At 38.1% G+C, this 27,924-nt stretch overlaps 1 protein-coding gene across 1 annotated transcript in view; it reads right to left on the bottom strand.

Moving 5' to 3' along the window:
- The window catches only part of LOC122827489 (neural cell adhesion molecule 2-like), a 265,284-nt gene that overhangs the window by 14,979 nt on the left and 222,381 nt on the right, over nucleotides 1-27,924 (bottom strand). The window contains exons 8-15 of the mRNA XM_044110497.1: nucleotides 21,866-22,011; nucleotides 15,766-15,916; nucleotides 13,052-13,236; nucleotides 12,759-12,855; nucleotides 12,135-12,308; nucleotides 9,279-9,398; nucleotides 8,586-8,707; nucleotides 6,549-6,723 (exon numbers count right to left, since the gene is read on the bottom strand). Of these exons, the coding sequence (XP_043966432.1) occupies nucleotides 6,549-6,723; nucleotides 8,586-8,707; nucleotides 9,279-9,398; nucleotides 12,135-12,308; nucleotides 12,759-12,855; nucleotides 13,052-13,236; nucleotides 15,766-15,916; nucleotides 21,866-22,011 (1,170 nt within the window). The remainder of the gene's footprint in view (nucleotides 1-6,548; nucleotides 6,724-8,585; nucleotides 8,708-9,278; nucleotides 9,399-12,134; nucleotides 12,309-12,758; nucleotides 12,856-13,051; nucleotides 13,237-15,765; nucleotides 15,917-21,865; nucleotides 22,012-27,924) is intronic.

Raw genomic sequence — 27,924 nt, 5'->3', positions numbered from 1 at the left:
ATTTGCATGGCTCAGTCTGATTATGTGACGCGGAGGCCTGAGGGGGAAACTATGTTTGAGGAGGGGCTCAGAAAGAGAAACTTAATAATTAAACTCGGCTCGGTTTGAAGGAGAGGGATGACTTCTCTCTCTTTTGTCAATTTCCTCAGAGGAAGCATTCGATCCTGGACGAAACTCGAGTGCACTCAAGAGCCGGCGAAGAAGTAATGAAAGAGAACGGGAAATTACTGCGAACGCACAAGCATAAGGCATTTTTAACAATCTACCTCAAAGGAAAAGATTTGGTCCACTTTTAGTAATAGCTGCTATCTATTGGAGAAGAATCAAGGCCTTGATCTTCGTAGCCAAAATCTGAATTTAAAACAGCCAGAAAAACAGGAAAAGAACAAGAAATGTTGACAGCAGAGTTGCTGCAGACATGAGTCCTGGAACGTCGAAATGAGTCCTGGAACATCGAAATGAGTCCTGGAACGTCGAAATGCCTTCAACGGTTGCTAGGCAGATTTATTGAACATGAGGTGATTCTGTACATTTATTTATCATGCAACCTTTTGGCACCATCTTCTCAATAAGGTCCAAAATCTCCAAGAAACTCTTTGCTGAATCTGAGCCATGAAGAATTGCAGCAGTTTTAAAGGTGAATGGGTTTCCCACCCAGTACCAGCAAAGGTTGTCTAATAAAGTGGTCAGTGAGTGTATATTAAGGTGAAAAATGATAAGTCTTCGCTTGGTTTCTTTTCATTATTCCCTCCTTGCGTATTTTAATTTTTAATACTCAAACATTAAATTAACAGTCATAGCTATGGCTAATTTAAAACCTCATAAAATCTTTGGAAACTCAAGCATGGAGCTGTAAAATCCATCAGATAATGAATTCCTTGGAAAAGAAAAAGGATAATCATGGCTAAATTAACCGCCAGCCCTTTTCCTTTTGGTAGCTTCCTCCCAACAGTCCGGTTTGATTATTTTCTCTGCTCTCCACTGAGGAGAAGACGCTGAGGTCATAAAGTGATGGACGTACTGCGAATACACTCGGCTGGGTTATGGTGTGCAAACAATATTCAGCTGATTTGAAGGGGCCACATCAAAATCAAATCACCTCGGTTGTAAGAGTTGGTGCTTTTATACTTCAGCAAGTTTTCATCAGATGCTGCTGCGTTTTGATTGGTTGGTGCATAATTTTGAAATATTGCATCAGAAAAGCGTGAAGGAAATTTTAAATAGTTTATTCAACTTCTCAACAAAAGCAGTTTTTGAGCTAATGCACCCAAAAGGGGATGGAAACACATTTGAAATGGCCTAGTCCAAACCTCCAGCATGTAACAGCTTGGAGAAAGTCCAGGCTAACTCTTGTTTAAACAGCCACGCAGAGCGTCAACGTCTGACGAAATTATTTCTTGTGTATTCTGGTTGATTTGCACCTCATTTGCTTTTTATGCAACATTTAAAGTTTGAATGATGATTGGATGGAAACATAAACACTGACAGATGTTTTTGTGTTAGTTTCTGTGGTTTGAACTTTGTTTTCGTTGTGCTGCCCTGTGGCGTACCACAGGGCTCCATTGTTGGGCCTTTGCTTTTTCATCTGTTGTTAAAACCAAAACATGTCTTTTCATTTTTATGAACATAATTTTTATGTCTATTTCCCCTTGCAAATCAGAAAACACTCTAATCCGATAAACTGGTTGGTGCAACATGAACGTTCTGAAGCTCAGTTCCAATTTTTGACTTTTTTTGCGTGGCTGTTCATATTGGTAAAGAAGAGGATTTAAAAGTCAACAGCATTGTTGGGAGACTGTACCAAAGAGAAGGAAGTTAATAAAAATAACACTGGGTGCTTAAGCTACTGTTTACATCCAGGTTTACAAAATGTAGCTTCTTCTGGTGCAGATTTATGAGTTGGATAAATGCGACCTGACTCTTCCGATTGAGGATATACGATTTAGTATCACGTATGGAAATGAAGGATTGGAATCGAGGCAATCAGCCTGCCAGGAAAAAGTCAAAGGTGCAAAAACAAAATTAAAAGTGTAATTTTCCTGTAATGTGAATGCATCGTTCAACAGAACCCCAAATATTAAGGTTTAATCTTTGGCACCATGAGAAAAACACCAACAATCACAAAACCAGGAGTAAAAGTAGAGCCTCTCCTGAAAAGGAGCAGCTAAGTGAACTCAGTGTGAAGTCTTGTTTTACCAGTTGAGGCTTTTAGCAAAGATTAAATGTGTTTATCTCGCAGCAGTCTAGAGACAGTAATCCTTGCTTTTATCACATCTGAGCACAATTATTGTAATGGACTTCTTTTCCAGGCTGTCGTTTCTTGCTTACAGCTTTTATTTTGCTGTTGGTTTTTACCTTCATTCTTTCAATTTCTGCTACTTTGTTTGCAGTGCAGCTTGTCGCTTCCAAAATAAATGTGATTTTGATCTCTAGGTAGATTTCAAACTTCAGGAAGTTGACTTTTTGAAGGTCAGTCTGCACCGCAGGAAGGCGATGCATCCGAAAATATGAAGCCACTGCCATCTGGTGAAGTGGGTTTTCCTCTGGTTGAGGCGTCCCGACAGACCAGCTGTCCTGCCAGTTAAATTGAGGAAGCTGAGCAGGAAACGGCGCCTGTTCATCAGAATGTGATGCTGCAGAGGATTTATTCCATACTTGCTGGGAACCAGCAGCTATCAGAGCCTAAATATAATCAGGAAGCATTTACACTTGATGGTGTGCACTCCCCATCCCCAGACTGCTCTCCAGTTTAAACTCCTTAATAGCTGTAAAGTGACTCTCCTTGTGCATGTTGGAGCTGCTTGTTGTGGCTGATAGTCGGTACTATTGCATATCAAACTTGGTGTTTGGCTCATTTTCTGCTTTTCAGGATGACATTGATATGGTCTCGTTGTAGCTGCGCTCAGAAACCCAATCCTCTGATCGCTATGGGATTATCTGCTCTATGAATAAATAAGTGGGAACACATCAGCTGGGATCTTATATCATACTGGTACACCAGTGAGTACATTACAGGCATTATTATGTTGACTGCGGCATATTTTACACAAAGCAAACAAACCAAAGTCTTTGACTACAGTTGTGTTTACAGTTAAATCCCCGTCGCTCTGTTTGCATGAATCCCACAAGAAGGTTTGATTTACATGCCTGATAATCGGGGAACTGGCTTAGAGGCACGTTGAGCCGCAGATGGAGTTTTTATCTTGGCGAACTTGTTGTTGATCAGAAAAGAAATATTTTTTCATCAGAACTGAAACAGATTCTCTCAGTCTTAGTAAGTACATTCTTTCAAACGAATGATCCTGCGTTTTAAAATTATTCACGTTACCTCAGGTGAATAAAACAACACATATGGATATTTTTGCTTATTTTAACTGTTGAAGTTCTTTAAATGTCCAGTGAGTAAAAAAAATAATTCCAATTTCTCCATAACAACTGGAACTTTCATTATCTATCAAGTTATTCTCGCGATTTACCATCTATTAAAGGAAATTAAACTCAAGTAAAACCTGCTTCCTGCAACGGCGGGAGTGAAATTACCGTAATAACCTGACATTGGATAGAAAGCGCAATGTCTCTGCTTTCAGAAACCGATGAAATTTTTCAGTGTTGTGGAATTACGGTTCTGCAAAGTTGGCTTGTAAAAATGTGTCGTTGTAAAAATGTGTGGTTGCCGCCACATTCAGCTGATTTAAGCTACTGGCTAATAATCAATATGCTCATAAACCACAACAGAACTCAAATGTGGAGTTCCCCAGGGTTTTGTACTCGGACCTTTATTATTCTTCTAAAAAGAAGTAAATAGTGTTTCTTATCCTTGTACAGATATTAATTTGTGCTGCTCCTTGACGTCCTCTTGAATTAAGTTAGCATGCTAACATGTTAATGTTATAAAAATCCTAACTGATAAAAGTTGGGCTTTATACTCAAACATGTTTGAGCATTGATGTCATACTAGGAGTTAAACTCTGTTCAAACTACCTGACTAAACCAAAATATATGTTTAAAATATTAAAATAGGAAGCTCTGACAGTATTTTTGATTCACTGGCATTACTTCCTGAAAAATCAATAATAAAAAAATAAAAGGTTTTGCTCAAGCTCTTGGAAAAGAGGAGAAAAGCTGTCAAGATGCTTCTCCCCTCCAAGTGCTTTGAAGAGATTATTACAAAGAAAATCCATCACGGCTGTTTCAATCAAAGCCTCTTTATGACGCATGAAGAAAAAAATAAAGAAATAAAAAAATAAAGAAATAAAGCGAGGAGAGAGCCAGGAAATAAATGCAACAGCCACATCAAAGCTGGGCGCTGGCAGCGGCAGACCGACAAGCTAATGTAAGTATTTTGTTTTATTTTAGATTCATGGATTTTTTAAAGCTGGATGGAAAATGGAAAAGTGTAAAATGATGAAAACAGTTTTAAAGATAAATGGATTTAGAAGATCTTCCTAAATTGGCTTCTGTGCATTTATAAGGAAACAAAAGTGCAAACCAATAATCAGTTTCAGAAGCCATCAGAGGCCCACAGCATCACAGATCCACCACCGTACTTAACACTTTGTCTGAGCTGCAGGTTTTCATCATTTCTGTCTTTGATTCACACTAAATGAACAATAAACATTAGAGCTGGTTGGTTACAAAAGACTTTTGATTTGCTTCAAGAAAGTTTTAGAAAACCGTTTAGTGGCTCAGGAAGGGAATCAAGATGTGAATATTTTTTGGGATTATGATACTCTATGTGTGTTAACATTGCTATATTTTGTTGAAAATATGCAAAACATCCAAAATGACATAGAGATGTACCTAGAATAAAATCAAAAGTGTAATATATTTTATAAATTTGAGTCAATTTTGTATGAAAAGAGAAAATATGTGTATTTCTAACAAAAGATTTGCTCTTCTTCTCGCTGGAACTTTTGTTCTTTAAATTAAATAGAACATTTTCATCCACACTTCTTCCTTCCACTCAACTTTTCAGTAATATGCTTGGATACTTGGCTATTTCTGCTTTAAAATCTATTTTTTTTAAATCCTAACTCTTTTCTACTGACACCAAATTGACTCGGTTGCACCTGGTGGGAAAAGAAATCTGAAATAAAAGGAAGGAGTAAATTGAAAAGGGAATCAAGAGCTGTTTTGCAATCAGCACAAGCAGAAAAAGAAAGAAAAATATGCAACCAGTTATGAACTGAAATAGTATGGAGGGAGAAGTGGAAAAAGAAGCAATTCAATACACGACAAATGCATAAAACATAGGAGGAGAATTGAATAGAGAAGATTGCTTGGCGAGAGACAGAGGGCACATATATGTGGACTCAGTTTGTTTCATTAGGTCTGCAGTCGGGTCTTTATACAGCACAGCAGATGATAAAAACAAGGCAGCAGATTGGACCTCAAATGGAAGTGGCGGATGTTTCACATCTAATATCGCTGATTGATTCTGAAGAGAGTTCTTCAGCGTCTAACCTGATTTAGAGGAGCAGGAAACGACGAGTCCGCAGCGCTTTTCCATAAAAAATAAACAGATTTTGGCTGGAAATATGGAGAATGATGACTTAACAATGTTAAACTTTAACAGGACCTGGGGTCGCTTCAGCTGGGCTGCACCATGTTGGAAATGTTTTGGTTTTTTTCCAGGCTCTCCGCTGTTCGCTAACAAGAGAGGACAGCCAATCGAAGTGACGCGCCTTCAGCTCGCCACTTCCCAGCTCTTGTTTTCTGGCGGAAAAGCGAGCCCACACTCCGGCGGGCCACTTAGCCGCCGCAGTAATGACAGAGGAAAACACTGGCTGGATCCAAACCGGCACAAATGGACAGAGAGGCAAAACAAAACAGAACTCAAACACCACGCTTTAGTTTCCCAGCTGATTTCATAAATGTAGCAGTTAGATTTTTATAACAGATAAAGACAAGAGGAGTAAATAATGATTCATTTATCAAAGAAGAAGAAAAAACTGTTATTTATAACTCTTCTTGGGAAGCTTGATGCTAAAAATTAAAATTTTAAGTACAAAAAGAAGAAAACTGGACTTTTCTTTAAAGAGGTTTCACCTCCAGTTCAAAATCAAAGATAAAAGATTCACTAATATGGATGTTAAGGTCATACAAGGTCATTAAAATGGTCGTTAAAGAGACGACTATATTATGAGCTGTGAAGATATTCTGCTTTGTTTGATAAAATAAAATGTTTTTTGGAGAATTTTTTAAAAGTAGGAAGAGGAAACACAAAATCTTACAGAGTATTTTGATCTACTTTACAGGTAAGATAACCTGCTAATTTAACTTTCTTTAAAAACAAGATCCAATCTCTTGCTGAAAAGTTACTTGTAAGTTTGTACAACTGTATTTCTGGTCATATTTCTATTTTGTGAGACTTGCTTTCAGTTCTCAGATATTTCTTTTACTTTTGTTGGTCAGTGAAGTCGGCGCTCTTCACCAGAAAACGAAAAGCAACATTTCACAGTAAAGTTCAGAACCTTTTCAGTGTTTTCAGAAAGCCTGAAGGAGAAAGGTAAAGCGGGACACGATGTTTACCTTTCTCATGCTCTTACCTGTAATGTCGGGCTTCTGCGGCATGAAGAACTGATAGAAGGTGGGCTCTGATAGGCCCTTGACGTTGCGGGCTGTGATTTCCACTTCATATCTGGTGTTCCACTGCAGCGGCTGCAGCATGGCAAAGTCGTTAGCTCCTGGAACCAGCTTGGTCATCCACTGTTCCTCTTTATCCTGCAGGAAAGGGATTCAAAGATAAATTAAAAATCAGGGTCGAAGCGTGTTGGCGTGATAAGCAACAGGTTGGGTTTTAATCCAGTCTCCCTTTTCTCCTCCGGCCAAATGCGTGTATGTTCCAACCTGGCAACCCATCCCACCAAATCAAGCTTATTGGAGGCAGACAGTCGTGCTGATTGTTATGTGAAATTAAAAAAAATACACGGTTTAAATATTTTTTAGTTTGGTGAGCTTTTTATGTGGAATATTTATTTTCTGCTGCAGGAGAATATTTACTCTACTTTGCTTCTTTTTAATCAATAATTAAATCTCTTTCTTCTACACAAATTATGAACCTGAATACTGTATAGACTTTCATATTTTTTCTTATTTTTCTAAGAATCATTTCAAGCTTCTGCCCTTGAGCTGCCTGTTCAAAAAGTGACACAAACACAAAGTTGCAACCTCTTGACAGAGTATATTCATAAATAAATACTGTTTATGCTATAAAAACAAATAAATACTGAAATATGTTGCTAAAATATGTACTTATTAAATAAAACATTTAAAATCACATATCTGGATATTCAAATTGACCATTTTTATTATTCCCAAGGATACATTAAATACATTAAATGGTTGGCTGTGGGCAGGAAGGATCTCCTGTAGCAGTCTGTGTTACAGGCCATCTAAACATGCCTCTGACTGGAGACACTGTTTTAAATTCCTTGACTTCGTATTTAGTTTGTTTTCCTCTTTTTGATAAAACTCTTTGAGATGGCGGCCATCTTGGTCAGGTCACAGGGATTTCGTAGAATAAAAGATATGAAGAAAAAAATGATAAAAATGAATATTTATGTCCTAGGAGTTTTTATTTTAAGTTTCTATTGGTGAAAATCTTTCTTTTTCTTTGCATTCCACATTAATGGAATATTTTTGTGTTCTTCCATCATATGAAACCCACCACAGCTTTATTTACAGCGTTCTGGCCTCTTTAACCCTCATGTTCTACATTTACTGTGAACCACCATTAAAACAGACGAGAAAATCCTGAGACACGGTTTGTCCTCTCATTAAAATTGTAAGCGAAACAAGATGTGAAAAACAGAGATCTGCCAGCAGAACATTATTCATTTAAGGATCCAACTCCAATCAATCCAGCCTCACATTGTGTGCAAATCTAAAAAAACTCCATCAGTGTGAGTTACTTTTTAGAAAATGTAAGAGCACGCCTTGTGCAAACTGAATGGCCTCATGTAAATTTAATGAAGGCTTGATTTCCAAACCGCGCCTGTTGTGTTTCGCTCTCTTTGTGCTCGACGTCAGAAACAGGAGTGATAAATGTGAAACATTTATTCTGTCTGCTAAACAGAGCTGCTCAGTAATCAGAGCCGCTCATGAATAATAACTCAAAATGTAAACCAGAGCAACACAAAGTTATTTATCCTGACAGAAACGGTCAAACTTCGTTTCTGCTAAAGATTCCCTCAGTATTTTATCTCACTGGATACTAATAAAAATTATTTATATTTACTTTATTACTTTAATTTGCTCTCCAAAGTAATAAATGGTAAGGTTTATTGTTTGTTTCATAAATGATGTTGAAATAAATTTGACCTCAACTAACCTTCAGTATTTTTGAATTTGAATCTGAACTCCCAAAAAAAAAAAAAAATTACAATCTGAACCATAGTTAATAGACAAAACTAATTAAAAACACACAATAATACCAATAATAATAGATTAATGATGCAATAAATAAATGGTTCTTATAACAGAATATAAAATAACAAAAGTTCTCAAAAAAACCTTAAATTCCCTGGAGATTTTTGGAATAAATTTGTGAAAATACAAAGTTTTAACAGAATTTCCTGGCTCACTGTTTTGTATTTGACGATATATTCCACGATGGGCATCCCGCCGTCGTCCTGCTTGACCAGCCCCAGCCTGTAGGCCTTCCCCACGCCCCTCTGGCCGTGGACCGCCGGCGGACTCGGTTCTCCTGAGGACGACAGAGTCACATCTTCATCATTTTGCTCTTTTATTGCATCTCCTTCCCCAGGTTTCCCTCTGGGCAGCAGCTGCGCTGTTCTCCCAGACGTTTGGCGGATAAATAAAACGCTTACGGTGAAATTCCCTGCAGATGAGGAGAATCTGACAGAATCCATTCCAGGTTCTGATTATCTAAATTCATATCTGTGAAAGTCGGGGAGGTTGAGGCCCTCTCCAATAGAAATACACCCCGGTTGTGTAATGTGGCAAATAGGCCTCATTCTGCAGAGTTGCTGATTCTCTGAATAGATTCTGGAGGCATGTAATGCATTTCTGTGCATTTCTGTCACACATCCAATATTTGTATTAAATCAGAACCAAAACATTTCCATATTCCTGCTGAATCTGCCTGTTTTAGCTTATAAAACAATCTGAACTGCTGAGGGTGCCGACAACTCAACATGAACACCCTGGGAGACGTTAGGAAGCCGTTAAAGTGAGAGACAGGCGTCGTTGTTGCAGGTTTTGATTGGCTGAACTCAACGTGGTTTTAGTTTGGAAGTCAGAGGATCCCGACTTACGGATGGGTAAAGTCTGGAAGGTCTCCGTGTGGCTGAACTCTCCCTGACCTTTCCCGTTCACCGCGGCGACTCGCACCTCGTAGGTCGTGTTGGGCTCCAGTCCGGTCAGAACTACGGTGGCTGCAGAGAGACAAAACCACAGCTCACTTTATCTGTTTGCAGAAAAACACAACAGGAGGCTTCTGAGGAAACGCAGGAATGAGAAGAGGTTTATTCAGGAAACATCAGATTTTTCTGCATTTTTCATTATTTTAATGTTAGAAATCAACTGAATCCACAAAAGCAGGAGGAGGTTAAAGGCAGCGCTCTCACCAGCTAATTCTTTTTAAAAATGACATTTTCTTTAAAGCATCACTAACACAATAAAACAAGTTTCATGATTTGAAAAGATGGACGTCTTTGATTCCATTCTAAATATTTAACTAATACATAATCATTAATTAATAGTTAATTAACTTCTTAATTAGCTTCTTTTGAGGAAGAAACTGCTGAACATTAAATACTTGTTAATTAATAGTTGCTTAAAGGGATTTAACTATTAGTAGTTAAATATATTTTAATTAATAGCTATTTAACTATTAATTAATAGTCTAATACCTATTAATTAAGTTATTCAACTACTAATTAACAGTTATTTAACATCTTTCCTCAAAAGAAGCTAGTGTTTCATTTGAGGAAGAAACTAGTTAAATAGCTATTAACTAATAGTTATTTCTAGTTATTTAATTAGAAGTTAAATAAGCAGTACTTGAGTAAAAACCAGTTTCTTCCTCAAAAACTGCAGATAAATTCCTCAAGTCTTTGCAGAAATCTAAACTTACAGCCTTTGTTGATTACATTTTGACTTACCCTCATGACATCACAAAATGCCCGGCGTCATCTTGTGATGTAATGAGGGTAAGTCAAAATGTAACCTGGGAAAAATGTCAGAAGTGAAATAATCTGCTGCTGGTTATGAAATTATTGACTTCAAACAAGCTCCTTTATTTCGCTGTAAAGATGCTTGTAAATGAATTTTGTTTGATTTCAAGTATAATGAGATATTTGCTCTAAAGACAAGAATACTTGATGTGTATTTGCAGTGCTCTACTTGTCCCCTTTTTATCCTAAATGTTACAAAAGTTGAACTCCTCCGGCCTGGTTATTAGATCCAACAGGAAGTTTTCTTAATCTGGATTAAATTCCTATTTAAATCTCAGATTTTATTCTAACAGCCAGCAGAGGGAGAGTGAAAGTTGCTGTTTTTGTTGGTGTGAATAAATTAAATCCTCTACTGGGAAATAGGTGTTTTTTCAGTCCTTTGGTCCTGGAAAATAAATGTTTTGCATTTTGCATCAGCGTTCTGGTTCCATTGGTTCCGGCGCTGAAACGAGGCGAGTCCAGGCCTCATTATGCTGCAGGTTACTGAGGGGAACTTCAGCGCTGAAGTCTGTGATTAAATATGGAGACACTTAGCATTATGTAATTAGCTCTGCTCACATTTCTGCATTTTAGATCAAGTTCTGTGGAAATAATCCAAATTAGATTCATTTGTAATTGTGAATTTTTCCCTTCATTTCAACATCCTGGTTGGTTTTCTCCTCAGTAAATCTGCAAACTGTAATTGACTCTGAAATGAGGGATATTAGCGATAAGCCCTTCAGGTTTGTTGGAGCTTCTTATCAGCCAGCCATTCATCCCACGGCTTCCATTTCCCATCCATCCGTCCGTCAGCGGGCGCTGTACTTCCTGACAAGGCTCAGAAATCAATTTGGAGTCGTAAAGTGCAGGAAGAGGAGAAGGCAGCGCTTTCAGGCCGGACCGGTACTGACACCGGCCGCCGGCAGGTGTTTGGAGCGTCGTCAGGGGCCGACAACATCCCCGGGCCAAAGCTTTGAAGGATTCTGTGACCAATCGTGCAATTATGTCTGAACTGGGCCGATGTTGAGGCGTCAACACAGATTACAGGTTCATCTTGAATGTAGGTTTACGATTTCTCTCTCTGACAGGTGAAGGATGAAGTCAATCAGGTGTTTGTACTTTATAAAAGTCAACAAATCAAAGTTAGGTTTCCGTTTCCTTCAGGGTTGTAAATATAACGCTACATAGTCGGATATTTCTCTTCAGAATGGGAAAAACAATAAAACATGTAATTCAAAAACGGCTGAAATGATTAAGAAAAAAAAAAGTTTCTGTTCTGTTTTTGTTTAGACTAACGCTGGAAACAAACTCCAGACAGATTGGTTGTAAAACAGAGAACATGGTCACCACTTTGAGATACGAAGGAGGATCTGTCATGCTGTGGGCCCCACAGTAACACTCTGTGTTCCTGGGTCTGGGAAAAACACTAAGCTAGCATTTTTATTTAAGAAAATATACATTCTTCATTTAAAACATCGTAAGAAACACAAAAAATTTAAATGTTTTGTCGTTCTTCATCAAGGCCGTATAAAATTATCACAAGGCCCACAAATGGCCCCTGAGCCTCACCTTTGGCCTCCTATGGTACAGGAAGAAACTACATTTTTTAAAGCTTTATTTTCAGTGGATCATGAAATTACAAAATTCTGCCAGAAAAAGAGGCCATCTTGAATTATTTCATAGCAAATTGATTAAAAAAACAAAAAATCCCAGCAGAAATGGTTCAGCTGACATAAAATCTAAAATAGTATTGACAACAACAAGAATAACCATTTTGACCTCAAGTCAAAAACAATACAAATAGTTGATATTTTTGTGTCTCTATGTGTCAAAAATCTCACCAAAAAACATAAAAACTTTATGAAAAAATTTTCTTCAGCTGCTATAAAACAAGAAAATATAAAGAGAAGCAGAAAACTGTGACTCTGATAAATGATGTTTGGAAATCAAACTCACTCTGCACGCTGTGCGACTTCACATCCCTCCAGTCTAAGGAGCCCAGCTCTTTGTACTGGACCAGGTAGAAGCTGATGGGGACGCCGCCGTGAGAGTCCGGCTTCATGAAGGTGACGGTCGCCAGCCGCTGGGAAACGGCCGACAGACGGACGGAGTACGGATTGGATGGGACGTCTGCGAGAAAACAAGAAAACACCAGAAACTGCTGAGATCTGAGAACGACAGGAGGGAATAAAAAATATGAAAAATAACATCTGATATGGGAGGAAGAACAGAAAGGAACATTGTAAGAAAAATGAAAAAGACAGAAAAGAAATAAGTAAACAAGAAAAGGCAGAAAATTTAAGAAAAACGAGTGAACACTAAAAGGAAGGAGGGAAGGAAACATGGAATGAAAGACAAAAAAGATGAACAAAAAGAAAAGAAAGACAAAAGTGGGAAATTGCGGTATGGAACAAAGAAAGAAAAGAAAAGAAGGAAGAAGGAGGAATAGAATAAAAATGTCCTTAATTGCCCCATAGCGGGGAATTTTCAACAACAGTCACACTAGGACAGAAAATATTACGGTACACAGAGATGTATAAATATAAATGTTTTAAAAATGTCTCTCTCTCTTTCTCTCACCTGCCTGGGCCAGGATGAACTCCTGGTACCGGACTCCGATGTTGTTCCGGGCCGTGCAGTTATACCGGCCAAAGTCTCGGTCCGACATCGGAGTCACCTGAAAAATAAGCAAGAAGAACCTTTTACGGCAACTCCACCTCGGAATGGCTAAAAATAACATTTTAGAGTGGTCTAGTCAAAGTCTGGACTTAAAATCAGCTTCAAATGATGATGTGTGACATATTTTGTGAAGTCTAATGTAGTTAAATAAATGCAGGAGATGAGATTTGGCCCTTCAGAGCCTCCGTACCCACCTCCAGCACCGACTTCCCGTCTGTGCCGTAGATCTGCATGTGCGGCGTTCCCTCTGAGATGGTGAAGCGTTCCCTCCTCCACAGCATGGTGGCCGGCGGGTTGGACATCACGTCGCAGCTGATGTTCACTGGGTTCCCCTCCCACGAGTAATAGATGGTGTGATTGGTCAGGAATTTAGGAATATCTGAGAAAAAATAGAGCACAAAGTTAAAGCTGCTGTTTGTAACTTTAATAAAAAATATTTCTTTACTTCTTTGTTGAAGCTCAGTTTGACATGAGAAATAATCTGTGAAAAATTTAGTTCTTCTGCCTTGTCCCAGTTCTGACTAGAAACAACCAATCACAGCCAGGAGGCGGGTCTTAGTGCTGTCAATCATTCTCTGTGTGGCGTTCGACTATGCTACAGCTAGCATAACCTGTTGTGAATGAATGCTCAGGATAGTTAGCTTGTCCAGTGATGATGGAGGACTAACAGTTTTCCTGTAGCAGTAAGTTAGCAAGAGGTTGATTGACAGCACTAAGCCCCGCCTCCCGGCTCTGATTGGTTGGTTTATTCAGAAGGCAATAACAGGTCAAAGAAGAGGTGAAGGAGATCAATCTTTTTATTGATTATCTGTCTCACATTAAACTGTCACAACATGGTGACACTTTTACCAAATACGTAAAAACATATTTTTTATAAAAGTTACACACTGCCGCTTTAAGTGAAGGAGAAAACCAGTAAGCTGCTGGTGTGTTGAGTGTTCATGGCAGCTAATTAAACACTGAAATCAAAGGTGGAGCTGGGATGGATGATCAAAGGCGTCTTAACCCACACATTCTGCAGAAGAAGAAGAAAACGCTTCAGATTTAAACCCACTGGAGAGAAACATCTGAGTCGGCCTCAAGGGGCGAATGAAGGATGCAACCAGAGGGCGATAATGAAGGACTGCGGTGGCGGGTGGTGTTGTTGTTGCTGCTGTTCGGACGTCTCCTGGCCCGGCTGGCCGGCTCACTCAGACACACATTATGCTTGTTTTATGCTCCCTTGCAGGACGCCATTAGAGAGATTGATGCGCGGCTCCCTGTCACAGCTGAGGACGTGCCATCGCCTCACAGTGACTTAGTAAATGAGTTTGTTAGACTCTCCGTCTGAAACATGCTTACAGTAGAACAGCAGCAGCTTCCCACATCCAGACGGGGGATGAACATGTGTGTGTTTCTCCACTCACAAACGTCAAAGGGATTTCTTTCCTGAAAATGTCAATTTATCTGACGGCTCAATCTGCTGCGCTGGTGTAGTTAAAGCATCTCGTAAGGAAGCCAATCTCTCCAAAGCTGAGATGAAGATCTTTGCTGCAGAGCTAATTAGGCAGGAGAGAGGCAGGCTGCCCCAAAAACCACAAACACGACACGACGAGGAGAGGAAGCCGTCAGCAGGAGAAATCCAGTCTTTTCATTAATTATCACTCTTCAGAGACGATTCGACTGCAGGGAGGAGCTGTTTGTAATCATTTCCTCTTCTTTAACAAGACTACCAGCTGGTTTCCGCAGGAAATGGTAAACTTTTCACCTCTGGAATAATCTTGACAGGTGTAAATTTGTTTTATTGGGAAATAATGAAAGATTTCAAACAATTTTGGCAAAAAAAAAAAAAAGTCTGGGAAAAACTCTTGTATCTCTAAATAAAGATCAAATACAGCCGAATGAGTGTGGGAAGGTTAGAGAATAAAAGATACTAAAGATTGGTTTGTTTTGGTCTAGTCAAAGTCTAGACCTAAACAAAAATCAGTCTGACTGAATTTGTGAGGAAAACAATGGTGGAGCGAAATGTGAAAATAACACAATTTTTAGGTTTTTATTAGTAAATAAAAAAAAAAGTTCCTGTTTAATTTTTTCCTCTCTAGACAAAATGCAGCCAAGATCAATCTGCATGAAGAATTTTAAATCTGGAACCGCAAAAAGACAAAAGTCCATCGTTCATGTAAATACTATCACAACGTTTCTGTAAACACGAAACACTAAAATATTGGTTTTATCATGGGAAAAGGAAGGTCTGTCAGCGCCACACTTAAAGCTACAGTATGTAACTATATGAAAAAATATTTATTGTTACATATTTGTTAGACTATCAGGACGTCATGACAGTATCAAACAATAATTCGAGCTCTTCTGTCTTCTCCCAGTGCTAACTAAAGCAACCAATCACAGCCAGGAGGCGGGTCTTAGTGCTGTCAATCACCTTCATGTCCTCCGCTTTCTCTCTGATAGTTCACCATGAACACTGAGGCTAGTTAACATAGCGGCCAATGACATAATTATTACGCTATGCTGTTTCTCCATTGTTAGCATATTTAGTAGCGCGTACACAAGGTTGACTGACAGCGCTAAGCCCCTCCTCCTGGCTCTGATTGGTTGTTTTTCTTTGGGAGTGGTGCGTTTCTTCAGATAGCAACAGCAGCTCAGAGAAAAGGTGGATCTTTTCACAGATTATCGGTTGTCACATATTGATAATTTTAACAAATTTGTAAAAAAAAACAACCATTTTTTAAATCAAAGTTAGATACCCCAACTTCAACAGTAAACAGTAAAACTTCTTATTTATGATACATTTTACTATAGAGTTTTACAGAAAAGTAAAAAATGCTGTTATGTAAACAATAGCGTTAGCATTGTAGCACAGCTAGCTGATTAAGAAGCTTTAAAGTTTCCAGTTAACTGTAATTTCACTCACACTCAATGTCCAGAAACATGCTCTTCTGATGGCCTCCTATCCTGCTTTGAGCCTCGCAGTCGAAGCGGCCGAGGTCGCTGAGCCGCACCCCGCTGATGGTCAGCACGGATTTACCGTGACGGCCGCGGACCTCGAACCGCCCGTCCCGACTCTGGAAAACAAACACAAAGTTCCTATAAATATACAGAGGAACAGGAAGGACTGAGAAATACTCCATTTTCCAGCTCTGTAGCTGAGAAGGCCCCAGTCTTTTCCCCTTCGCAGGCTGCAGTCTCGTGTCACACCGTGTTGAGGCTAATCCAATAAACCGCCGATATATTACAAGGTCATTACTTGGTATGAAGACAGATGGGAACAATTTGAAGAGACGGGTCAATTATAGGAGACAAGGCTATCAGTGCGGCCGTCCCTCCTAATGAGACCAAAACACCCTGCAGCATCCAGGGCGGACGCTTTCCATCAGATGACCTCCTGACCCCAGGAGGCATGAAATGGAAACTGTGAAAAACACTAAAAATATCCTGTGGAATGAACCGACAGATACAACTACATTTATTCATCAGGAAGTGCAACATAAAGGATAGTGTGGTGAGAAAATTGACTCAAATCAGAAACAAAAACAAACTCTACCCCCCACTGAGCTTTTTTTTATAGCTTCAATTTTAATCAGAGAGAGAGATTACTGACTTCCTTTCTCTTATCCCGTCTGATTAAAAAGCAAAAGAAAACTTGTCTGTTAAAGAACATCAATGGTTTTATTTCCTTTTTACAAAATAAATAACTTCTCTATACAGATTATGAATTTACAGAGTTTTATTTTCAATGTTTTTTCCACTCCGTATAACTACTGGGTAAACAAAGAGATCTTAATGTTTTATATTTTTAAGTTTCTCAAACCAAAGCCAGAAAGCCCAATGATAGATAAAATGCTGCTGTTGCTTCTTTTACACAAATTTATTCAAACTTAAATACAGTTTAGATTTTTTCTCTTTTTTTTACTTTATTTCAAACAAATAACATTACATAGAGGATATTTAACAAATATTGCAGTATTATAATATAATAAATAGACAATATTGGTGTTTAGATTTGACCACAGGAATCTACAAAGTAGAATAAATAAAGAATAAATAAACTTTTTATCTGGTGTTAATTGAATATGTACAATGTGAATGCATGAAATGTGAAATATTTGCACATATTTTATTTTATTTGTGATATTGTTGAGCTTCAATTTATAGCAAATATATTATTACTGATGTTTTAGGAGTTTCTTGTCTTCTAGAGTTGATTCAAATCTGGTCTGTAATTGTAGTTTTGAAGCATTTCTCCTCTCTGCTAGCAGCTTCACAGTCACTGTTTGCCTCCATCTGTATTCCCATCCTTGTGTACATTTGCATATTTAGGCGGCTGTATTCCTGCACACACTCTCCCTCTGTTTTCCCCATAAACCGACGCACAGTTCTCTCTTTGTAATGCCCTCCTGTCGCCCCCGACCCAAACGCTCCTCTCCTGCTCCAGACTCCGGCTTGATCCTGTTCGGAACGGCTTTCGTTTTGTCGTCACAAAGCTTTCAGCTAACGAGGTGAAGCGCCGCTTAAAGGCTCGGCTCTGGTCGCTCTGCGACTTCGCTTGTTTGCCTGGCGAGTTGCACTGAATGAGGATGCTGAGGATGAGGCAGCAGAGAGAGAGAGAAAGAGGAAGAGGAAGAGGAAATCTTCTGAGTCAGGAAATTACTCCCCTACTGACAGGGCCTGTGTGTGGAGACAAACTCGCGCCCTGAAGCTCGGCCTGCTTGATATGCAGCTCAGTCACCTGGACAAACGTGAACAGAGAGCCGCATGTAGGAACAGGAACAGGAAGCACCAATATCTCTCTGCGTTTGCATGAAGCACGCACATTCTTAAATAGATTTTGGAGACTTTTACTGCGTTATTTTAGTTTTAGATATTAAAAATGTCAGTGGTAAATGTCAGCGAGGCCGGTGTGATTCTGCCGTCTTCCTCAGCGCTTTGTGGTGGGGCTGAACATCAGGTCTGCGACGTCCGCCTGGTTTTTATGAGTCCTGCGCCACCTCGACCTCACCGAGGAAACAAAATGACATTTAATAATGGCTTTTCTGCTTCAAGGAAATGGAGGCCAGAGAGGCGGGTTCAAAGTGAAACAAAGTCACTCGGTGGCTAAACATTTCAATTATCTCAAAATCTGCAACTGCTTCTCCGAGGCTATGTTTTTATTATAGTAAATATAATAAAGGAGCAAAAGTTTCACTGAGTTTTGTTGAATTACATGTAGAAAAAATGAGGAAGTTTTTCCCAGATCATTTGATAAAACAATTCTCCAAAAATCTAAAATGTCTCATAAATGTTGGACTGAATAACTACAGATTTCACGCTGGAGGAGATTCTCAGGAAATGATAGATGAGAACTAAACTGTACTTCTGAAAAACATAAGATATGTGTTGCTTTGTAAAAGAATAAAGAAAATATTATTTATTGAACATTAATAAAACTGAAATGGATCATGTTATGAACTCTCTATATGTTATTGTTTATGTCCGGAGATTTTGTGCATGTGCAGAATGCTGGAGGACAAAACAACGCTCTGTGTCAGCTGCTACGCTACACATTGACTCGTTGCCATAGCAACTGACTCTACGTGTCAGGATTGAACATCAAAAACTACTCTAACATTTCCCACACAAAGAACAGAACATTCAGTCCGTTACAGTTTTCTATTTGTAGGCCTGGTGTTTATTTAATGAGTGGTAGATTAGCTACCGCTGCTATTAGCTAAGCTAACAATGCGGTGGTTGATTAGCTAATTTAAACACCTGCTCTACTGATGATCTGTCAGAGCTGGTGTGTGGTTCACCTTTTTTTTTTTTAAGTGAACTGAAACACACCGAATTCCACATCACGTCTACATGTTACGGTTTTCAAAGTCAAGCTAGCATAACTGAGCTACTTCCCTCTTTCTCACTATTTTTTCTCTTAATTAAAACTTTCTTCAGTTATCTAGTTGTCATAATACTAAATTAGAAGAAAAGCACTGTGTCCCTTTTTCTTTTATATATCATGCATAGATTTAAGATTTAATGCATCTTATTTACAATTTAATAGCTAAACCTAGTCATTGTTAGCAAGCAGCTATTGATGACTAGCATCCATAGAGTAAAATTTCTAAAAATTGTCCTACTATTTTTCTAAAATGAAACATAAGAGTAACTAGGTGCTTTAAAAAAAATTATTATCTACTATTAACTACATTAACCATAAATATCCATCTGAGCTGTTGGTGCTGATGTGTTGCACTTTGTCTTATCCAAGTTTTGTTGCTTGTTTGCTGACCTCCAATCCAAAAGGTGGCGCCAAACACAACAGAAAATGAAATGAAACCATTGAAAAAGAATTGAAAATGTAAAACAGCAGCGAAACAAAAACAAATATTTATTTATTACTGTCAATTTTTTGCTTTCAATGGAAACTAACCGTTGATATATTCAGTTACATTTTTCAAAGCCAATATTTCTTTTCCGTTTCTCTTTAAGCTGTCATCGTTTTAGCCTTGAAGACTCATAGAAACGTCTGAATGTGGACGTTTTATTGTGAAAGAACAGACTATGCTACTTTTTCAGGATTGAGAATCCAGGAATCCTTACTTACACAACCTTAAAGGTAATCAGTGGCATTTTAAGAAAAGCACATTGCTGGTTGCTTCTGTACATTTCTGAGTCACTCTCTCTGTTTCTCAGCATCACTGTGTCTATTTGTACCGTATTATTTATGGACAAAGTGACTCACAGTGGTTCCCAGAAAAGCTCCCAAGTCTTCACAAAAACATCCATCAAAACTCAGTTTTAATCACCGAGTTTATTTCCGTCGTGCTTCCATCAGTAGCTCCTTATACCGAGATGTTAGGAATAAATAAAACCCCTACCTCACAACACCAAGCAATGAAACAATACACCAACTCAAATCCTCCTTCAGCACATAATTAAATCCTACAAACTGCCTCCCATTATGCTCTCTTACCGAGGGTCATGGTGTTAGCAGAGAAAGAAAGAGACGAAGCAAGCCACGTTATGTAGAGAGTAAAACTAAGCCTCTTGGTGCAAGACGCCTCAGCAGGAGGAGAGAGCAGCCTGGATATGCAGATTGGAGAGCAAATTGAGAGAGGAGCATTCTGCCTTAAACCCAAATGACTGCTGCCATCCATCACGCCCGGGCGCCGCTCGACTCATGTTTGTCTTTGCGCATGTTTAGGTGTGTTGGTTTGCTCCGCGCATTTCCATAATTGCATTTGCAGTGGGGGGAGAGAAGCACTTACTCTCATTTTCGGCTGTGATTTATCAAGCCGAGCGATTCGAGCCAACGCACACATTCATTTATCTCCACCGTGACCTTTTTCCCAGCTAAAGATCGTCTGGCTCCTTTGTTTGTTTTTTTTGTTCTTCTGTGGAAACCCCAGTCCGACGCTAACACACTGACAGTACGTTGTTGAAAAATAAATACTTCTAGAGTCAAACCCAGACTTTGAGAGGCTGGATCACACAATGCCTTGTTAGGTGAAAGGAAAGAACCAAACAAAGTTGGTTTATCTTGATCAGGCCATCTTCCCACTTGAGAGGACTCTCTAAACCGAAAAAAACTTCAGAAAACAGCTAAATTTCAGCACCACTTAGTCAGGGTCGAGTAGTAAATACTTGTCTTTGGTTCAGGAACATAAATTATATATCTGGAGCAGACATCTATTGCTAGCTGCTCAATTATACCGCTGAGGATTACCTGTAGATTTTTCACCTCTGCAAGCAATAAAATGACCTAAAACATGGAGATGGGATTAAAAAATTGTGCATTAAAATATTTTTATTTGGACCTTTTAACTTTCCAACCAAATGTAAACCCTCATAAATACACAGCAGAAACCAGAAACCTGCCATTTTATTTAGTTAAATCAGAGCAAACTTACTAAAATCATATCCAACCATGAAACCCATCAGGAAGGAAATGGATCCTGTATACAGTTAAACTTCATGAAATATTAATATTTTAACAGTTTCTATTACATGTACTGCCCACAGTTTAATATTAATGAGACAATGAGGATTTAGGAAAATCCCAATATTGAAATTATAATTTAATATGAATGAGTTCAAGTGTAACAAACACCTGAAGTAACTTTTTTTTTTTTTGCTGATAAATTGTCTAAGTAGTGTTTTTTAACGTTCTCTCCATGTTTGTGTAAATTTTGACATTTTTGTGTTAATTTATTTTTTGAACGGTTCACAGGGAACATAGATTAAAGTTTACAGATTTATTACGAGTTTGATTTGATTAAAAAGTTACTTAAGGTGTTAATATAACAAAAATATATAATTAAGCAAGCAGTGTTTATTTTGCTATTTATATGTATAAATAAAGCTGAAAACTGTCTAAAAAGGTTATTTCAAATAAAAATTCAAAATACTTTATTGGTCCCAAAAGTAAAATTAAATGTTATTTAACTGCTATCTCTGTTTCTGCGTGAATTTTAACATTTTTCTGTTAATTTCTGGTCTCCAACAAAACAGAAGAAAAAGTTGTTAATTTGTTAATTTCGCTGGTTTTTTGATAAATTCAATAGAAGAGTCTGGAAAGCATCTCAATATAGCAAGAATATTTAGAAGTAGGCACCATTTTACCCCTCCTCTGACTTCCCACAATTGGCCACGCCCCTCTGTGTCTCTTGGCTCCGCCCACTTTTCTGGGTGGATTTAATGTTTAGTTACACTTTCAAGGTCGTAGTTTTTAAAAATGTTCACTGAAACCATGTAAGACGACTTTAATAGCATCAACGTAGAATATTTGTTTTGGTAATTTAGAAGAAAATTATTGTCACTGAAATTTCTCTGTTTGGTGTGAGAACTTGGCGAGCTTCCTCCTCACCCCTTCTAAGTTCTGCCCCATTTGCTTTACACAACTTAAAGTCGACCGCTTGGTGTGTGACACACACACACACACCCACACACCCGCACACACACGCACACACACCCACACACACGCCCACACACACACACACACACACAGAAAGCCAGATGGACTTTCTGGCAGCGTCTACCTTGTCTCCGTCCACGAAGGTCTGTCCGTCGCTGGCTCTCCTCCAAGAGATGTCGGGCAGAGGCTCGCCCTCGGCCACGCAGGAGATCATGGCGGCGCTGCCCTCCACGGCTGTCACGTTCTTCAGCTGGGTGATGTGGGGCTGGACTGCCGGCCGGCCGCAGAGGACGAGAAAAATAAATTAGAGAAGAAAGAGCGGAGAGGAAGGACAGAGGAAGCAGGAGTGAAACTGTCAAGTTTGTGCTGCAACTCGTAAAGTGGAGTAGATGAAGGCGATAACGTGGGTTTAGACACGCAGCTGATGCATGACTTTGCACTGACGATACAGGCCAAGATCATTTGTTCACCACAGTCACACCTCACAGCTTTGATGTAGTGGGATAGGATGGCCTCTTGTCCCTTTTTGCATTGATTCAACGGCGACAGAAAGCCGACTTTGGTGAAGTTTGGAGGCACGAACCTCTGTGTTTCTTTGAATAAATATAGATTTTTGTCTGGGAAGACTCCTCTCCAGCACCGTGTGATTTGCTTTTGACGCACTAAGAGCAGATAAGTGCTGCAAAGCCACCGAGGGCCGGTCCCTCCTCGCTTCCACCTGATAAGGTGCACTAAGCAAGCCCTGATGCATGTCAAGGGCGCGGCGCGTGCTACATGAATCATGGATTACTCTCTCCATGTAAATCCTTAGCAGACGGCTGAGACGTAGCGTGGCATCAAATCCAAAAGGAAACGAGGAAGTGACCAAGAAATAGTGAGTTGAAGGCTTTTAGCGGCGCTCGGAGGCGGAGAATTGTTCTGGCAATTTCACATGTTAGCATGCTAGCCTCAGGGTGGAGGAGCCATCGCTGGGGATTTGGAGAGCTTGTCAAAACACGAGGGTCACACACACGTACACACACACCAACACACACCTGTATTATTTTACCTCCCAGCACCTTCAGCAAACAGATCAATGATCTGAGGACGGAAACGGGTTTGTGGGTAAATACCAGCCTGAGACGGTGGAGAAAAGTAAACATGTAGATCCATTTACAGACGGGCTGAAGGATCAGTTTTTACTAAATTAACTAGAATAGGAAAAACTTTGACCTAATTATTGAGAAATGGGTGTTAAATAGATGCAAATATTAACATTATTCAGCAATAATTGCATTTAAAATAATGTAATATTGGCATTAATGCCATGCAAAAGTTTAACATTGTTTTGTACATGTGGGTGATTATATATTTATTGCACTAATTTCACTAATATTTATGAATCCTCCACTCATTACATTTTATTTTACATTGTTCTAATATGAATCATAATTTCATTCTGTTATTTTGAATGACAATAAAGATAATATGAATCTGAATTGCATTTGAAGTCTGGACTTTGATTAGGCCCTTCCAGAAACTGTTTTTGGAACCATTCAGAGCTAAACTTGCATCATTTTTTGTTTCTTCAGGTTCTATTAACATTTATTTTGATGATTTGAAACAAAAACAAAAACTAAAAAGGAGGAAATCTATAACAATGTTAAAAACATTTTTACATTTAAATTTTAGACAAATCATCTTGACCAATAAACCAGTTCATTAAATGCTAATTAATTATGTTTAACAACTGAATGAATAGCAAGAACTGGAAGTCTGTTCCAGTATTTAAATAAAATCCAAATTCTTCCAAAAGGAAGAATCCAGTCAGGATCAGAGGAGAAGATTCATGTTGGTGATTTTATTGTTGCTAATTCTACAGAAGGAAATAAATGAAGTTAGAAAAGCTGCAGCCATATCAAGGTTTGAACCCTCAAAGGTTTTTACAGGTGAACTCCAAAGCCAAGTTAGTCATCTTTTAATTAGAAAACAGAGAAACATCTCAGTCCTGCAGGAGAAACACAGAAAACCTGCAGCAGGATTAGAAAAGCTGCACAGAATCGACCTTTTTACGCTGCAGCCTGTGGAGATGTTTGCCTCTGCTGCTCTGTGGTAGCAGCAGAGGCAAAAGTTTCTCCTCCAAAGCAACAAGTTGCATGTCTGAATTGTGGACATGGTGGAAAAGTTTGAGTTTACTAAACCAAAACAAAAAGTTCTTCTAGCTTTTCTTAAAAATGCTGAAATTATGGAAACATTTTCACTATACTGTAAATCCTAATCCTTTACAGGACTGGAAGGATATTTAAATTCCTCGTGGTAAATGTTCCTGCCCCAAAGCTTTATTAATTAAATTAAGTTTTATTATTTAGCACACCTTTTAGTGATTATTTATGTTGCGCGGTGCTCTCAGTTGTTGATGAAAGCTAAGTGTTGGCAGCATAATTTCCTATTTTTAAGGTTGTTCTGGGGGGATTTTATTGATTGATGATAAATATAATCCTAATCCTTTACAATACCTTTCAGAAGTGCAATATTATATTTTTCTGAAGAATTAAAGGCTGCAAATATTTCTATGAGCTTTTCATGTTATTCCCATTTTTTGGATCTCCTTGGCAACTGGGATAATTCCCTGGATTTCCTTCTTTAAAGCCCAATCAGAATAATTTGGCGCTCATTCAACATCAAGTATCTGTTTTCAAATAACAGCACAAGCTGCTAAATGCTCTGGAGCTTTTTTTATTCAACGACAAAAGATCACGAAGAAAACAAGTCAAAATTACCTTAAACAATTGACCGACTCACTTTAAGGCTTCATAATGAGACCAAATGGCTGCTGGAATGATTTCTGCTAAGTGGGAGACGCGTGGCCCACTCAGGATGATTGGCCACATCTATTACACTTTCTAAAAGCTTTTAAAACTTTCACAGCTCTTAGAAACACACATAATACACACAGTGAAAGGTCTGAATGGCCGATGTAGTGAGTGAGCGCTTCATCATCAGCGTACGTGGAGCTGCACTGCCTCAGATTCCCCTCATTGTGAAAACATTACATGGAAAACGTCTCATTCATCAAGATCCCTCTGCTGGGAAAGTTATTAATAAAGAATTATCTGCAATATTTCAGGTCTAAATGAGAGAGAGCTGGGATGCATTTTGATGAGAAGGGTCGAGAATTAAACGACCTTCAAAGTTTTGGTTGTTTCTGATGGATTATCGTAAAGAATTTGAGACTTTTGGTTAAAAAGTCAAACAAATCAAGTTCATTTGTGTCGCACAAATCAGTTTAACTTGTTTAAGTTAGACAAACAAAAGACACTAGAATGAATAGTTTCTGCAAACCCAGATCAGAAACCAACAACCTTTACAAATAAGCTAAACATGCATTTGTTTTGTTTTTGCACTTTTTGTTCCTCTGGTTTGCTGCACCTCCCTCATGTGGAGAGTTTAGGTTACTACACCCTATTTAAGCACACAGTCAGTAATTTTACATTTTAATTTGACGCTTTGTTAGATGTTTTTAGACTTTATTAACCTGAAGATTTTCCATTTTTAAACATATTTTGTCTCTCCCAGTTATCCAGCCTCATTCTGTCGTTTTTATATTTTCTCCACAGAAAGATCTTTCTTCTAGAGATTGGTTTTAAATAAAACTTGACCACTCAGATTTGATTTTGTTTTAATTAAATCATTTTTAAAAACAAAGCAAAAGTGTTTATCAATGGTAAACAAAAAACTTGGTGGCTGATTAGATCCATCCTGAAGGTGCCGTTCAAATATATCAATGAAAATAAAATAAAATAAAAAAAACGCTACAATCTAAAATCTTCTGTAATAATGTCAGACTTTAAATATGTATTTCACCCTGACTGAAATAAATAGGCTCAAATAATTTCAATAAAATATCTTTTGTCTGCTAAAAATATAAAATTTTTCTTTCTTCTTTAAACCTTGTAGATTCTACTCCAGTCAAAAACATTCATCTCCAATATTTAATAGACTTCAACCTTTTAAAGCCCAGTGTGTCTGAATCACTGGTTATTACTGAAACATAAAACGCATTAGATGGAAAAAAAAGCAGAAACAGTCGAAGTCTGACATTAAATTTGATCGACTGAAAGACTGCTCTCCTTTCATTGCATGTTTTTGCTTCCATCTTCTGACATGAAGCAGAAAAAAGTGTTGAAAAGGTTTTCATCCGGCCGGTTGGATTACGACTCTCTTTATCACTGTAATTACAGTTTATTATATCAGTTAGAAGCCAGGCATTACATTATCATATGTGTGATGTAAGCCACTAGAAAATGCTGTTTATGTGTCAAAAACACAAGAAAGTAACATAAACACACAGTTTGAGTGTTTAAAATTGCATAATTAAAGCTGAAAAAAGCTCCTATTTTCAGATGAGTTTTATTTTTTCCGTCTCTGTTGGAAGTTTTGATGTTGCATAAAGCTCTTATCCCTCCCACAGACGGGCGTCAGGACGCACAAATGTTCAACTTGGTGCATCGGATTGGCCTAATGCGTGTTATTTGTTGTTTCAGCCGAGCAGATCCATAAAACAAATGTCAGCACAGATTCTCCCTCCTGGATCCACCGCTAACAGCTAACAGCTAACAGGCTTTAATGATAAAAGCCACCGCTGGGCCGGTTCTGCTACATCATCTACATTTTTCGGTTTATTTAAAACCGCTGAACACCGATGTTGTTTACTTTCCTTGCTCTTTTGTCTTATGCTGATGCTTGGATTGTGTGTCATGTTTCCACTCATTAGGAAAAAAAAGAAGCGAGAACAATGTCGTGATGTGAAAACCAGATATTGTATTTCACGCACCACTGGCGAAACCGTAAGAGGAAAAGTGGCAGAACACTCAGATTTTGTCTGCAGAGATAAATCTCCCAAGCCGCTATGATGAATTTCTCCTGATTGCTGCTGGAGGAAGAAAATAAATCCCAGCGGTGCATTTAATATTTAGATTCTTTGTAATTCCTCCTGAAACTGAGCAGTAGTGCATCTTCCTTTCTGCATCTTACTCCTAATTGAGTTCAGTGGACATAAATATAAGAGAGACACACCTACCTGAATAAAAAAAGTGCATCGCTAACAGAAAAATGAAGTAAAGTCTTTTGAGTCTAAAACTGACAAAATCATTCCTTCATTTTGTATCATCAAAAATCTAAATTTCTGTTTGCATTTGATTTATTGTTGGGTTAAATGTTCAAATGTTTGCTGTATTTGAGCATGCAGCAATGCCTCATGTATTGCTAACAAGCTAGAATGAGAAAATAAGACAAAAGGAGCTTTAGCAAAATGATAAAAATTAAAGACTTTATGTCTTATTTCATTAGTAATCATTAATAATCAAACTATGCAAATCTATGCACAACTTTCTCAGCATGGAGAAGAAATGTGCAAGTTGCTAACATAGATTTTTATTTTTATTAGCATAAAATTTGAACAAGTTTCACTAGTTGGATAACCTGTTAATATTTGATGCAGATTAATGTTTCAATCTAATATTAATAATATTAAACCTTGATTTATACAGTAGAATTTCTTGAGGATGTCTTATTTACAAGAGAGACCTGTTAACCTGACAAAGCTAACGGCTAGCTTCTCAATTTCCTGCTTTACATTAAAAACAAGTTAATTTTAAAATAATCTCATTATCATTCATTTTAAACTGAAAAACATTAATCTCTAGAAAAAAAAGGAATTAATTACTGCAGTAAATAAAGTTCTTGCTGTATTTGGGTAAAACTCAGTTAATGCTGCCATGCTAACATGTTAGCTTGAAAAACGTTTGGTTTTAGGCTGAGAATGAAAGACAAAAGATGTAGCTTTAGCAAAATTATAAAACAAAACCATGAAATCTTGTCTTATTTCAGTTTGTTGTGAAATAAAACATATTAGTAATTAAACAATCCAAATTTATTTTAATTTGATAATACACCGCTAACAAATTTTTTATAATTTTATTCAGCATAGAATTTGAATATTTTTCACTAGTTGATTAATATGTTCGCAATTGATGTAGTTTGGGAACAAAAGGTTCCTTTAGGAGACTTTTAGTTGCTGTAATGCTAGCTGCTAGCTTCTCAGTTTCCCATTGTTTACACCGATAAGTCAATTTGAGCTAATTCTCAATACTATTCCCATTTAACTGGAAGGCATTTATGTCTAGAGAAACAAGCAAAGAATTC

Source organism: Gambusia affinis, linkage group LG24, assembly GCF_019740435.1.
Source record: "Gambusia affinis linkage group LG24, SWU_Gaff_1.0, whole genome shotgun sequence".
NCBI classification, from domain to species: domain Eukaryota; kingdom Metazoa; phylum Chordata; class Actinopteri; order Cyprinodontiformes; family Poeciliidae; genus Gambusia; species Gambusia affinis.
This window is presented reverse-complemented; position numbering and strand designations above follow the sequence as displayed.